At 34.6% G+C, this 16835-nt stretch overlaps 1 protein-coding gene across 1 annotated transcript; it reads left to right on the top strand.

Annotated features, from left to right (window-relative positions):
- Positions 1 to 6826: 6826 nt before the first annotated feature.
- On the top strand, positions 6827 to 7992 carry LOC133336851 (general odorant-binding protein 19d-like). The gene is made up of 5 exons (XM_061545123.1): positions 6827 to 6880; positions 6946 to 7018; positions 7301 to 7389; positions 7663 to 7793; positions 7923 to 7992. Exons 1-5 carry the CDS (start codon positions 6827 to 6829, stop codon positions 7990 to 7992), a joined length of 417 nt encoding a protein of 138 aa, XP_061401107.1.
- The last annotated feature ends 8843 nt before the right edge of the window (positions 7993 to 16835 follow it).

Below are 16835 nucleotides of genomic sequence, written 5' to 3' on the forward strand. Positions count from 1 at the left end.
AAAACAAAAATTCTCATTGCAATTAAATTGATATTGAAAATTAAATTTCATACATGAAAAAAAAAAAAACTAACGACAAATTATTTTCTGCTAGTTTTGAGGAGATTAGCCAACATCGGCTAATAAATACTGTAGTAGCTGCAATATTTGGAAATATTCGCGGTTTGAAGTTCGTAGTAAAAAGAAGTATTAAAGAAAATGAAATTTTTTGGTGTTGTAGTGCTTTTGGCTGTGGCCGTGTGTTATATTGAGGTAAAATGTTAAAAAAATAAAATAGCTCCAGAAAAAGGGCGAGAAGTCTTCATCGAGTTCGTGTCTTAAGTCTTTTGTTTTAAAATATACCAAAGGCGGGGATTTATTAAAAATATTTTTCAATCAACTAAAATAGGCGTGGATTAAAATGTGTTTTTATTTTTTTATTGCAGGCCGAGGAGCTGACCAAAGAAAATGCAATTGCGGTAGCAGCTGCCTGCAAGGAAGAGAAAGGAGCATCAGATGGTAAGTTATAACCAAACATTTTAGCAAGCTATAACAAGGCGTGGATTTATTAAAAAATATTTTTTGAAGCCACCACAAGGCGTGGATTTATTAAAAAATATTTTTTGAAGATACCACAGGGCGTGGTTTGATTAAAAAAATATTTTTTGAAGCCACCACAGGGCGTGGTTTGATTAAAAAATATTTTTTGATACCACCATTCGGCGTGGTTTGATTAAAAACTATTTTTTGAAACCACCACAAGGCGTGGTTTGAATAAAAAATATTTTTTGAAGCCACGACAAGGCGTGGATTTTTAAAAAAAAATATTTTTTGAAGCCACGACAAGGCGTGGATTTTTAAAAAAAAATATTTTTGAAGCCACGACAAGGCGTGGATTTATTAAAAAATATTTTTTGAAGCCACGACAAGGCGTGGATTTATTAAAAAATATTTTTTGAAGCCACGACAAGGCGTGGATTTATTAAAAAATATTTTTTGAAGCCACGACAAGGCGTGGATTTATTAAAAAATATTTTTTGAAGCCACGACAAGGCGTGGATTTATTAAAAAATATTTTTTGAAGCCACGACAAGGCGTGGATTTATTAAAAAATATTTTTTGAAGCCACGACAAGGCGTGGATTTATTAAAAAATATTTTTTGAAGCCACGACAAGGCGTGGATTTTTTAAAAAATATTTTTTGAAGCCACGACAAGGCGTGGATTTTTTAAAAAATATTTTTTGAAGCCACGACAAGGCGTGGATTTATTAAAAAATATTTTTTGAAACCACCACAAGGCGTGGATTTATTCAAAAATATTTTTTGAAACCATCACAAGGCGTGGATTAATTAAAAAATATTTTTTGAAGCCACGACAAGGCGTGGATTTATTAAAAAATATTTTTTGATATATGAAAAAAATATTTTTTCGACAAGGCGTGGATTAAAGAATATTTTTAAAAAATAAAAAATATTTTTGAAGCCACGTTGGAAGTATTTTCATTATCTGAATCTTCTTGGCTTCTTGAAAAAAGTGGTTTAAAAAGTCAATATCTAATATAGGACTTAAGAAACAAAATTGTTGACAAATTCATAGCTTGGCGTTCAGTAAAATTTTTTATTCCCCAGGACCCCATGGACAAATTTTTTGTTTAAAAATCCACTACGTGACTGGTTCAAAAATATCAATATGTTGATTATAGTCTTCATTCTTTTAGAGGATTTTGAATTGGTTTTTGTTTCTTAATATTTCAGAGGACGTTGAAGCCTTGAAAGCCCACGAGTCACCCTCAACACCTGAGGGTAAATGTATGGTGGCATGTATAATGGAGAAATTCGGTGTGGTAAGGAAAAATATTTTTATTTATTAATTTAATTTGTTTAATCATTTTAAATTATTTGTGATTAAAATCATTTATTTATATTTCTTCAAATTATAGCTTGCCGATGGCAAATTGGTAAAAGACAAAGCCATTGAAGTTGGTATGGTCTTGTTCGACGATGATGAGGATAAGGCCACAGCTGTGGTGGAGGCCTGTGAAGGCTTGGAGGTTGATGATGATCAGTAAGTCAAATTTCTAAGTAGATTCCGAACTATTAATTAATATTTGTTCAATGATTTATTGCTATTATAAATTTGAATACGTTTATTCCTTTTCTTATAGCTGCGAAGCTGCTGTCCAATATGGCGCCTGTCTCAAAGAACATGCCGCTGCCCATTAACCCAATTATCCTTGAGAAAATCTGATTATGCCTTGTGTAACTTTTATTTATCCTTGTCAACATTTCAATAATTTTGTTAAAGCCTTTAATTAGTTACCTATTTTTTTGTTTGTTGTGAAATTGAATTCCTTATAAAGAAAATAAAGCATTTAAAGTATTTTTTGTTATTGTGGACTTAACAATTATGCAAATATTTTGTGTAAATTCATTTACTTCTTTAAGACATAGGCCATTTTGGAGTCTAAATTCCTGTGCTAGGTTAAATATGAATTAAGATTGCCTTAATTCATATTTAACCTAGCACAGGAATGGTGCAGTCACATCCTCCTGTAGAGATGAAGAAGGAAACCTGGTGACAGATACATACAGCGTGCTGAGGATCTGGAAGGAGCATTTTGAAAAACTTCTGGTATTAAATAGTAGCGGGAAGAGGATACTCTAGAACCAATAATAGAGAGTTGCTATTCTGACTTCTATTGCTATTCTGACTTCATCTTGGCTTGGTGGTCCAAGATGAAGTCAGAACAGCAATCAATCGGCTGAAGAATAATAAAGCAGCAGGTGCAGATGAGTTACAAGCCCAACTATTGAAGACTGGTGGTCAGATGCTGGTAAGGAGCATGCACTAGCTGATTAGTACAATTTGGCTAGAAGAATGCATGCCCAATGATTGGAACCTCAGCATCCTGTGTTCCGTGCACAAAAAAAGGAGACAAGACGATATGTGACAATTATAGAGGAATAAGTCTCCTTTTCATCGCATATAAAGTGCTATCCAGCGTGCTGTGTGAACGACTGAAGCCAATGGTCAATGAAATTATTGGACCATACCAATGCGGCTTCAGATCTGGCAAGTCCACCATTGACCAGATTTTCACTCTGCGCCAAATCCTGGAAAAAAACCCACGAAAAACACATCGACACATACAACCTATTCGTTGACTATAAAGCCGCATTCGACAGCCCTATCCGTTCAGTGGTGTTTAAAGCCATGTCTGCTTTTGGCATTCCTGCAAAGCTAATTCGGCTATGCAGGATAACTTTAACTGACACAAGATCAGCAGTTAAAGTCCTCTCGGAGCCCTTTAATACCGAACGAGGATTCAGATAAGGAGACAGTTTGTCGTGTGACCTTTTTAACATCCTGCTGGAAAAGGTCATACGAGAGGCAAAGGTGAACAGAAATGACACTCTGTACACCAAACAACACATGTTACTCGCCTACGCCGATGACATCGACATAATTGGTCGAACATTGAGAGCGATAACAGCCACCATTGAACAAATTGACAAGGAGTCTGCCAAAGTGGGTCTGGCAGTAAACGGCGATAAGACCAAGCTAATGGTATCAACGCAAAAGACGTCCAGTAGACTTGGACCAACTGTGGAACTTGAGAACTACAGTTTCGAGGTGGTTAAAGATTTTATTTACCTTGGTACCGCCATAAATAAAACGAATGACATCAGTTTTGAAATTCGGAGAACGATAGTGTTGACCAACAGATGCTACTATGGTCTGAGTAAGCAACTCAAAAGCAAGGCCACCTCCCGCCAGACCAAACTCACACTCTACAAGACGCTGATACTACCCGTGCTATTATAAGGATCTGAAGCATGGGTATTTACGCAACCAGATGAGGCAGCTCTTGTAGTGTTTGAGAGAAAAAATCTCCATAAGATCTATGGGCTGATCTGTGAATATCGCCGTCGAATGACCCATGAGCTGTACCAGCTATTCTCGGACATCGGCATTGTTAGACGTATTGAGCTGCAGCGATTACGATGGCTATGTCATGTTGTGAGAATGGAGCCCCAGCCCAAAAGGCATATAAAAGCGAACCAGCTGATGGTTGACGCAGAAGGGAAAAGCCTCGAATAAGATGAAAAGATCAAGTGGAAGGCAACATTGCCGACTATGATCTTTGAAACTGAAAAACCTGCGCAAAAGACCGACGCGTCTGGAAATCTTTTTTAAGCTCGGCTTATGGAACGAATGTTCTGTCACAAGCCAACTAAGTAAGTAATATATTTTATTGTAAAAATTTTGTTAAATCATTTTTATTTAAAAAAAAAATCAGAAATAACTATTTGTAAAACCCAGTGTCAATGGTCCATAGTAGGGCAATATGGTGACTAATTGAAAAATAATAGCTATAGTTCAGCTGTCTATCGCTAGATGACACCTTTCATACTTTAGCTTTAGTGTAGAACCACACCAAATGGAGTAAAACTTCCGTAGCACCCTATGATGGGTAGCAAAGATACAAACCTTACATTATAATCCCAATAACGTTATTTGTGAAGTGTAGATGTCGTATTTGAGTAGGAAATGATTAATTAATGTAATGAGAAATAGGTGTTGATAGTAAATTCAGATATCTAATTGCATTATTTTTTCCTCAGAAATTCTATTTGTATCATATAACTTCTTCATAATAGTTTTTGCAAAATTTAGTGTCAATTGGACAGACTTAAGTAGTGTAAATATGGAGACATATTAAGAAAACAATAACAATAGCTCAGGTAATTATCGTAGTGCAGACCCACACCAATTGAGGTGGAATATAGCTACCATGCTGCGATGGCTAGCAAAGATATAAATCATACATAGTAATATCGATAGTTGTTTTATCGAAGTGTAGATGTCGCTTTTTGGTTGAGTAGGTCATGTTAAAGTGATGAGAAGTAGGTGTAGATAGCAAATTTAGATATCTAATGCGATCATTTGGGCAGATAAATGTCACTTGAATCAGATCACTTCCTAATAATAAATTTTGTTTGTGTCAATAGAACAGACTGAAGTAGGATAAATATGGATACTTATTAAAAAATGATGACAATAGTTTAGGTGCTTACCTTTAGATGCCGCTTATCGTACTGTGGACCCACACCAAACGAGGTGAAATGTAGCAACAACCTTGTGTCGTAGATTCGATAACGTTCACAGTGAAGTATAGATGTCGCTTATTGGTTTAGTAGGTCATGTTGATGTGATGAAAAACAGACGCTGTTAGGAAATTCAGATACCGAATGCGATCATCCATTTCATCTTGGCAGATCAAATTAATAACGTCACGTTTTGAACGGCGAATGAGGTCGCTAGACCGTGTCACCATGTGTGTACACTGACGTTAATCATTATGTCACGTGGATCAGATCATCTCCTCATAATATTCCCCATTAGCAGGCGGCCTGGAAAGCCAGTCAACAGGGTTTCAGAGAGTGCACCAAACGCCGCTTCAGGAAAATGTCCATCCCTTTAGAAGATCGTGTAGGAATAAGAAAATTACGAGAATTTGTTACTACTGGAGCTGTTAGATTTATAGCTAGATTATTGAGACCGTTTTAATCTTACGGTTCTCAGAACCAGGGAACTTACTATACAGATCGAAAGATTAGTCGCGAAGTAGCATTCCAGTTGCAGAAAGATATCTAGCTGCAGATTATGAACATGAAACCCAGATGACGTTGTACGAAATATTCACACATATAACAAGAGAAATAAACCAGAAAAGGCAAGGATATTTAACAGTGTTATTAGGGCTTGGCTCATCAAAAAAAGGTCGAAAGAAAATGCAATTTTCAAGGTAAAAATCAACATAATTTTTTATGTATATATGATGAACCGGCAGGTGAAGCTATTCAGTTGCAGATTATTTACATGGGATACAGATGGCGCCATATCTATATATGTTAGTAGAGAACAAAACCACAACAGGCGGTGTCATATGACCTGACTTAAATCCGCAATTTATCGGTAGGCACCCAAATCGTTTCTAAAGTTTCAAAATCTGTAAAATGGCCCTGCAATGATGGTGACAAAGACTCCAGTAGAGGAGACTTTTGAAACATTACTTCGTCCCAAAATTAGGGAAAGCTTTTCAGTTGCAAAAAGATATCCAATACCAGATCGTGAACATCGAATCCAGATGGCGTTGTACGAAATATTCACACATATAAATAGAGAAGGGACAAAACAGCTCTTCATGTTCACTGTGATTATTGATAGCTATTGTGTGTCTATGATTAGGCTAAGTTGGATTTGTTTAAGTAGTTCTTAAGGAAAAAATTTATAATATTTTTTTATTTTTAAATTTCCATTTTGTTAATTATAAATGCAACAAAATAATTTTACTATTAGCCTATAAATATTCATTTGATTTCTTCCGAAAATAATTTGTTGCTTATTCCCACATTTTATTATCTAATCTAAATCTTACAGCAATTATTGTGCAAAAATTAATAGCACTTATAATAAATTTTAATATCGCAATTTGTATTTTTCTAATTGAATTTTGTAAATCATATAAAATGCTAAAACTTAATTTTCATTTCCCACGGTATTATTGTCGAGAGATTAAAGCGCCTAAAATCGTTTGTAGCTGCAACTTATTTCTATCTTTGGATAAATCTTAATCTAAGGCAGACATGTTATATGGCTACCATTATAGCACTTCCCATGGCCATAATTAATTGAGAATTTTTATTTAGAAAAGTTTAATTGGAACTTGAGAAATTTAAAATATAAATGGAATTGAAACCCGAAGAGTTGATGCCATTGACAATCGGGGAAATAGTTTAAAAAATAAATAAAATAGATTTTGTTGTGTTAATTTTTTAAAAATGCATTTCTTTGGCCTATTTGGTTTGCTGACAGTGTTATTGTGTTATATAAAGGTATCATGGAGAATTTAAAACAAAAATATTTATTTATAAAATAATTTCTATATTTCCTGCTTTAGGCTGAAGAAATCACACGAGAAAATGTTTTGACAATAATCGAGGAATGCAAGGAAGAAGAAGGAGCCACAGAAGGTAAGTTTGAAGGATGTAGTTTTTCAAGGTCTTCCAACAGGTGTGGACTTATTAAAAATATTTCCAATCAACTAAAATAGGCGGGGAATTATTAATAATTATTTTTTAGTGGTCCTAATTATTTATTTATTGCCTTCAATGGCCTTACATGACAAATTCAAAGCATACTTTTAGACGCTTACTAACAAAAGTCAATTGGAATGATTTATTTTATATTTTTTCATTATTTATATTGTTATCTTAATGTTTTAAAGAAAATTATTTTTTTTAATATTTTTCTAGATGACATTGCAACATTTAAGGCCCGCATGCCCCCAACCACCAAGGAGGGCAAATGTATGCGTGCCTGTCTGATGCGTCATTTGGGTGTGGTAAGGATGAAAAGAAAAGATCCTAATTTCTTAATTAAATTAGCATAATTATAAATTAATTATAATTAATTTAAATTAATTAATTATAATTAATTATAATTAACTAATATTATATTTAATTATATTAATTACATTTGATGTAATTGTTATTTATATAATAATTATATTCAATTAATATTATTATTAATTTTATTAAATAATTAAATTTTATTAATTAAATTATTTATTATTTATAAAAAATCATTTTTTAATTTTTCTATTTTAAATTTCCAGTTAGTTGATGGTGATTTGGATAAGGACAATGCCATTAAATTGGCCGAAGTTGTCATACATGAAGAGGATAAAATTCATTTAGCCGCCACATTGGTAGAGTCCTGCGAATCGTTAGATTTCCATGATGATCCGTGAGTTCTATATATATATATATATAATATTTTTTATATTATATTTAAAAAAATATTTCCTCTGAGATTAAAAAAAATGAACTTTAAATTAATTTTTATTTTTTAATTTTAAATAAAAATAATTTTTAGTTGCGAAGCTGCTGGCCAATATGTGACTTGCATGTATACGTATGCCCAGGAACATGGCATTGTGGATTAAAAAATTAAACACAAGCACAGAATTATTTAATGCACTGTAAAATAAATAAATAAAATAAAAAGAAAATAATTTGCAGAATAATAAAAACAGAGATTTTTTTTTTAACTCACCCACATATCGATAGAATAATTGTTTTGAGAATTATTTTTTACAACAATAAAAATGATTGATTTGAATAAATACTAGTTCCAGAATGCATTCATATCGGAATCCCATAGCAGTGAATTTAACTAACATTCAACATCTAGTCTCTTCGGTCATCAAACCAGAACTTGGAGAAAGCTATAGGGAATTGCATTACAGAATTTTTTGATTCAATTCTAAAGACTCAATTCAGTACGCTACGCCAAATTTCGTGTAAATCGAAAGATATATAGGGACTTTGGTGCACCATTTTCCTTAAATCGGACGAAACTATATATGGGAGCTATATCTAAATCTGAACCGATTTTCGAGAAACTTAGCACACATCATTCTAGACTTAATTTAGTACGCTGTGCCAAATTTCATACAAATCGAAAGGTATATGGGAACTTTGGTGCACCATCTACATAGAATCGGAGAAAACTATATAAGGGAGCTATATCTAAACCTGAACCGATTTTCACGAAACTTAGCACACATCATTCTAGACTCAATTCAGTACGATATGCCAAATTTCGTGCAAATCGAAAGATATGTAGGGACTTTGGTACAGCATTTACATAAAATCGGACGAATATATATGGGAGCTATATTTAAATCTGAACCGATTGCTAAAAAACTTAGCACACATCATTCTGCACCCAGTTCACTACTCTATGCAAAATTTCGTGCAAATCGAAAGAAATATAAGGACTTTGTTGCAGTATTTACATAAAATCGGACGAAAATATATAGGGAGCTATATCTTAATCTCAACCGATTTTCACGAAACTTAGCACACATCACTCCAGACTTACTTCAGTATGTTATGCCAAATTTCGTCCAAATCGAAGGATATAAAGGGACTTTGGTGCACTATTTCTATTAAATCGGACGAAAATATATATGGGAGCTATATCAAAATCTGAACCGATTTTCAAGAAGCTTACCACTCATCATTCTAGACCTAATTCAGTACTCTATGTAAAATTTCGTACAAATCGGGAGCTATATCTAAATCTTAACCGATTTTCTTCAATTTCAATAGGGTTCGTCCTTGGGCTAAATAAGTGACATGTGCCAAATTTCATCCAAATCGGATAATAAATGCGACCTGTACTTTGTTTACAATTTAAAATCTACAGACGGACGGACGGACATGCATAAATCGACTCAGAAAGTGATTCTATGCATATTCTCAAAAGGAATCATGTGTCTATCTTGTTTCCTTTTGCCTGTTACGGACATATGCACAAAGACATAATACCACACTGTGGTGGTGAAGGGTATAAAAATGGTTAGTTAAGTCCAATTTTAGTTCGAAAAAAAAATAAAAATATGTCAACGATTTTTTACGATCCAAATATAAGCAAAAGTGAAAATTTAAAAAAAAAATACATTCAGAAAAAATACTAATTTCTGAAAGATGCAATAAATTATTTTTTGGACACAGATATAATGAAACTTTAACCCACAAAATCACTTTCGGAAAGGATTTTTTATATCTCTTCAGAATATTTGACTGTGTTAGTCCGATTCTTTATTTTTTCTTAATTTTTTATAACATACAAATTCATTGTTTATTTAAACTTAACCTTAGGTTAAGCCGACATTCCTAATATCCGACATAGATTCATTCAAAACGTTGTATTATTATTATTTTTTTAACTTCAACAACAATAGTAATAATTGTTTTGAGGATTGTTTTTTTTACTGCGATTAATAGAAGTGATTGATTTGAATAATTACTAGTACCAGTATTCATTCATATTAGAATCCCATTGCAGTTAAAACAACAAACAATCCATATCTAATCTCAACGGTCATTAAACCAGAACATGGAGAAAATTAGAAAATCTCTGAGTAGGAAACTGCGCTTCAGAACTTTTTGATTCGGATACTGAAGTTTTCAAAACAATAATAAAAAATAAAAAAATAGTTTAAAAGGTTTGATAGAAATGTTTGATAGACACGTTTCAGGGACAGTGGTTTTCGAATCAATCAACAGATTGATGCTGCTGTTGTTAGTCATGTGTGTGTGTGTGTGTTGAGGACAATTATTATGAGAAATGATGTGACTTTGTATGATTCATATTGTGTTGGAATTCTGGTCAGTTGTTTTGAATTTTTTTCTAATTATAAAAAATTAATTACTTTGTTACACTCAGAAAAAAAATATTTTTACACTCAAAAAAAAAAAAAAAATATTAAAAACAAATATTTTTACACTCAAACAAATTAAAAAAAACAAATCTAAAAAATATTTTTAATAAATCCACGTCCATTTTGGGTCACTGAAAAAATATTTTCTAACCAGCAAGTAAAGTTCAAAAGTAGGACGGGGCCGACTATATGATACCCTTCACCATTTTGGGTACATACAACAGATGTAAATAAAATCCTGCATAGAATCTTTGGAGGACCGTTGAGATGGAATCGGGCGATAGATAGATTGAAAAAACCCTACACAATTGAAAAAAAACCCTACACATACCATTCTGAAATCTATGAAAAATTGCATGTCAAACGGTCATTTTTATGAAATCGTGTAAAATTATGTATGAGGACTATATATAAACACATGGACCTAATTGAGCTACCGTTGCATACGCCATTTGTTTTTGTAATCACTCTATATTCAATGTAATACCCTATGCCAAATTTCGTGCGAATCGAAAGATATATAGGGACTTTGGTACACAATTTACCTTCAATCGGTCGAAAATATATATGGGAGCTATATCTAAATCTGAACCGATTTTCATGAAACTTAGCACACATCATTCTGGACCTAATTTAGTAACTTATGCCAAATTTCGTGCAAATCGAAAGATATATAAGGACTTTGGTACACAATTTACCTTAAATCGGTCGAAAATATATATGGGAGCTATATCTAAATCTGAGCGGATCTTCACGAAACTTAGCACACATCATTCTGGACCTAATTCAGAACCTTATGCCAAATTTCGTGCAAATCGAAAGAAATTTGGGGTTTTTGGTGTACCATTACCTTAAATCGAAGATATATATGGGAGCTATATCTAAATCTGAACGGATCTTCACGAAACTTAGCACACATCATTCTAGGCTCAATTCAGTACGCTGTGCCAAATTTCGTGCAAATCGAAAGATATATAGGGACTTTGGACCACCATTTACTTTAAATCGGACGAAACTATATATGGGAGCTATATCTAAATCTGAACCGATTTTCACAAAACTTAACAGACATCATTCTAGGCATAATTCAGTACTCCATGCCAAATTTCGTGCAAATCGAAAGATATATAGGGACTTCAGTGCACCATTTACCTTAAATCGGACGAAACTATTTATGGAAGCTATATCTAAATCTGAACCGTTTTTCACGAAACTTAGCACACATCATTCTGGACCTAATTCAGTACCTTATGCCAAATTTCGTGCGAATCGAAAGATATTTAGGGACTTTGGTGTACCATTTACCTTAAATCGGACGAAGATATATATGGGAGCTATATCTAAATCTGAACGGATCTTCACGAAACTTAGCACACATCATTCTAGACACAATTCAGTACGCTGTGCCAAATTTCGTGCAAATCGAAAGATATTTAGGGACTTTGGTGCACCATTTACCTTAAATCGGACGAAAATATATGTGGGAGCTATATCTAAATCTGAACCGATTTTCACGAAACTTAGCACACATAATTCTGGACCTAATTCAGTACCTTATGCCAAATTTCGTACAAATCGAAAGATATATAGGGTCTTCAGTGCACCATTTACTTTAAATCGGACGAAACTATATATGGGAGCTATATCTAAATCTGAACGCATCTTCACGAAACTTAGCACACATCATTCCAGGCTCAATTCAGTACGCTGTGCCAAATGTCGTGCAAATCGAAAGATATTTGGGGACTTTGGTGCACCATTTACCTTAAATCGGACGAAAATATATATGGGAGCTATATCTAAATCTGAACCGATTTTCACGAAACTTAGCATACATCATTCCAGGCTTAATTCAGTATGCTGTGCCAAATGTCGTGCAAATCGAAAGATATATAGGGACTTTGGTGCACCATTTACTTTAAATCGGGCGAAACTATATATGGGAGCTACATCTAAATCTGAAACGATTTTCACGAAATTTAGCACACATCATTCTAGGCTCAATTTAGTACGTTATGCCAAATTTCGTGCAAATCGAAAGATATTTAGGGACTTTGGAGCACTATTTACCTTAAATCGGTCGAAAATATATATGGGAGCTATATCTAAATCTGAACCGATTTTCACGAAACTTAGCACACATCATTCTGGACTCAATTCAGTACGCTGTGCCAAATGTCGTGCAAATCGAAAGATATTTAGGGACTTTGGTGTACCATTTACCTTAAATCGGACGAAACTATATATGGAAGCTATATCTAAATCTGAACCGATTTTCACGAAACTTAGCACACATCATTCTAGGCTCAATGCAGTACGCTATGCCAAATTTCGTGCAAATCGGAAGATATATAGGGACTTCAGTGCACCATTTACTTTAAATCGGGCGAAACTATATATGGGAGCTATATCTAAATCTGAACCGATTTTCACGAAATTTAGCACACATCATTCTAGACACAATTCAGTACGCTGTGCCAAATTTCGTGCGAATCGAAAGAAATTTGGGGTTTTTGGTGCACCATTTACTTTAAATCGGACGAAACTATATATGGGAGCTATATCTAAATCTGAACCGATTTTCACGAAACTTAGCACACATCATTCTGGACTCAATTCAGTACGCTGTGCCAAATGTCGTGCAAATCGAAAGATATTTAGGGACTTTGGTGTACCATTTACCTTAAATCGGACGAAACTATATATGGAAGCTATATCTAAATCTGAACCGAATTTCACGAAACTTAGCACACATCATTCTAGGCTCAATGCAGTACGCTATGCCAAATTTCGTGCAAATCGGAAGATATATAGGGACTTCAGTGCACCATTTACTTTAAATCGGACGAAACTATATATGGGAGCTATATCTAAATCTGAACCGATTTTCACGAAATTTAGCACACATCATTCTAGACACAATTCAGTACGCTGTGCCAAATTTCGTGCGAATCGAAAGAAATTTGGGGTTTTTGGTGCACCATTTACCTTAAATCGGATGAAACTATATATGGAAGCTATATCTAAATCTGAACCGATTTTCACGAAACTTAGCACACATCATTCTAAGCTCAAATCAGTACGCTGTGCCAAATTTCGTGCAAATCGAAAGATAATAAGTGACTTGTGCCAAATATTTCAGTTCATTCAGACCCCTGTGTTACTGCCAGGTTATTTATTTGATGATATCAGATTGAATTCAATAATTAGTATTTACAATGCAATCTGTGTTTGAAAAAATAATAATTAAAAAAAATATGTAAATAAAAATAATTATAGCTTGTTCTTTTTTATTTAATTACATTTTTTATTTAATTATTCATTGATACAAATCAAAAACTTCCAAAATCACATTAAAATAATTTCTGCTTCAAATTTGTTGCCAACACTGTGACTATTGACAACAAGCCAAAGGCCACTAGGGTGGCACTGGGTGCCCAGCTTGTCGATGAAGACATGGTATAATAACGATGTTGATCATTATGGTCATAGCCACCATAACCCCCTTGGCCACCGGAATTACCATATTGGCTGGTGCCGCTATTACCCCATTCTCCGGGTTGGCCCGATTGGCCGCTACTGCCGCCCCAACCTCCCTGGCTTTGGGCTGAAAAAAAATCAAACAGAAAATTGGAGATTATTTAAAAGAGGAAATTAAAAAAAAATTAATCGGGGAGACAAAAGACTTGGTGGGGTTCCTCAGCTAATAATGGACCTTATAGGGGTCTTAGGGATATTGTGAGGGTAATTTCTAAAATAAATACATTTTGAGGAGATTTTCTCTAAATAAAAAACCTCCAGAATTTATTCTGTAGGTAGAATATCTCCTCCTGTGCGACTTCTGTCTAAAAAAGGACAATTGAACTGAAAATCTCTTAAGAGTCTTCTGTTGACTAAACTGCCACCAGAGAATCTTTTTTTTTAATGTAAAAAAGCCTGAGTGCCCTCCAAAGTTCCTGAAGGTCTTTCGAAACTCCTAAGGGCCTTCCAAAATACATTTTGAGGAGATTTTCTCTAAATAAAAAAAATTCCAGAAGATATTCTGTAGGGTTAATATCTCCTGTGCGACTTCTGTCTAAAAAGGACCAACTGAACTGAAAATCTCTTAAGAGTCTTCTGTTGACCGAGCTGCCACCAGAGGGTCTTTTATAAATTTAAGAAAGCCTGAGTGCCCTCCAAAGCTCCTGAGAATCTTTCTTTTGAGGAGATTTTCTCTAAATAAAAAAGCCTCCAGAAGTTGTTCTGTAGGTATAATATCTCCTGTGCGACATCTGCCGAAAGAAAACCAACTGAACTGAAAATCTCTTGAGAGTCTTCAGTTGACTAAACTGCCACCAGAGGGTCTTTTATAAATTTAAGAAAGCCTGAGAGCCTTCCAAAGCTCCTAAGGGTCTTTCAAAACGCCTTAGGGCCTTCCAAAATTTTACAGGGTCTTCCATAGCTAGGAAAATAATTGCAGGGTCTTCATTGAATAAAAGTGCTTCAGAAGAAAATAAAAAAATACACAATAATACCGAGGGTCTTCTAACTTCTAAAAAAAGATAGGAGGTCTCATCAGGGTTTTCTATAAATAAAAAAGCCTCCAGAAGATATTCTGTAGGTAGAATATCTCCTCTTATGCCACTTCTGTCTAAAAAAGACCAACTGAACTGAAAATCTCTTGAGAGTCTTCTGTTGACCAAGCTGCCACCAGAGGGTCTTTTATAAATTTAAGAAAGCCCGAGAGCCTTCCAAAGCTCCTGAGGGTCTTCCCAAGCTCCTAAGGGCCTTTTTTCAAAATTTTACAGGGTCTTCCATAGCTAGGAAAATAATTCCAGGGTCTTCATAGAATAAAAGTGCTTCGGAAGAAAATAAAAAAAATCCACAATTATACCAGAGGGTGTGAGAACATCTGAGGGTATTCCATAGATAGAAACTGGGGTCCCAGGGTCTTCTAATAATGCTTCGGATGGATAGAAAACAATATCCAGCAGGTATTTTATAGATAAATAATCTATGGAGGGCTTTTAAAATTTTATTTTTATACCCTACACAACTATGTTGTCAGGGTATTATAGCTTTGTGCAGCCCCAAGAGTTTGTAACGCCGCGAAATATTGTTCCTAGACCCACCTTTAAGCATACCGATCGTCATATCTCGACTAGCTGAGTCGATCTAGACATGTGTGTCCGTCCGTCTGTCTATTATAATTTGTAAACACGATACAGGCCACAGTTATGGACCAATATTCACAAAATTTTGCATGTAGGATGGGTTCTGGCCAATGAAGACTCCTATTGTTTCTGGTAAAGATCGGTTAATATTTAGGTGATGAAATGGACCAAATACTTTATTTTTGTCGGATTTTCTGGTCGCTCCAGAGGCCGCAATTATGGACCGAACATCGCGAATTTTTATACGCAGAAGGGGATCGGGCCAAAGAATAAGCATGCCTGTATTGATAAAGATCGGTCAACAAAAGTTCTTGTAAATTATCTGCCATGAGTACTAAATTGCAGACACTCGTGTTGGAAGCCCCCTGACATTCTAATGACCAACCTCGGCACCAACAACAAACCCTGGTAAAGATCGGTTAATATTTAGGGGATGAAATGGACCAAATACTTAATTTTTGTCCGTTTTTCTGGTCGTTCCGGAGGCCGCAATTATTTTTTAAATTTTACATGGAGAAGGGGATCGGGCCAAGGAATAAGCATGGCTTTTTTGATAAAGATAGGTCAATATTTAGTGGGTCAAATGGACCCTGACTTTTGTGTGAAAAATGACAAAATTTAGATTCTATGGCGTAGATATTTAGTCCTAAAGGACATAGACCCTAGAAGTTGATAGCATATCCAAGAGGAGTGGTTGACCTTTTATTGATACCAATTATATTGTCGTATGTTCTCGGATGTGGGAGTTACACTTCATTATTTACAGGTGCTTACGTATTTAGATATTATTTAGGAACCCATTACCACACTAGGGGCCGATTTGAAATTTTGCTGATCGATTTGAAATTTTCCTTGGGGTTTCAGGTATGGTCAAGGACAGCGCTTACAATTTTCGGTGATGATCAGATAATAATTTTGGGATGAAGTGGACCGAAAACTTATTATTTTTTTTTTTTTTGCAATTTTTCGATAGGCCAATCATCACCATACAAACACGCTGAAGTCGATCTGGACAAGTAATAGGAAGAGCTGTACTGGATATTAGTAATATTCGGAAAATATGTCTGTGTATGGAAGATGTGCAAGAAGGTGCAAATGTCACAAAATATTTCCCAGGCTCGGAATAAAAATCCTTAGAAAGTTAGAACTCCATCGTAGTTGTGTAGGGTATCGTATAGTCAACCCCATCCGACTATATTGCTCCGGTCACTGGTTTATTATAGAAAATATTTATTTTTATACCCTCCACCATAGTATGGAGGGTATATTAATTTTGTCATTCCGTTTGTAACTCATCGAAATATTCATTTCCGACCCTATAAAGTATATATATTCTTGATCAGGGTAAAATTCTAAGACGATCTAGCCACGATCCGTCCCTCCGTCTGTTGTAATGACGCTATC

The sequence above is a fragment of the Musca vetustissima genome, unplaced genomic scaffold (assembly GCF_032173495.1).
Source record: "Musca vetustissima isolate MV318-11 ecotype Yass unplaced genomic scaffold, APGP_CSIRO_Mvet_v1 utg10956, whole genome shotgun sequence".
NCBI classification, from domain to species: domain Eukaryota; kingdom Metazoa; phylum Arthropoda; class Insecta; order Diptera; family Muscidae; genus Musca; species Musca vetustissima.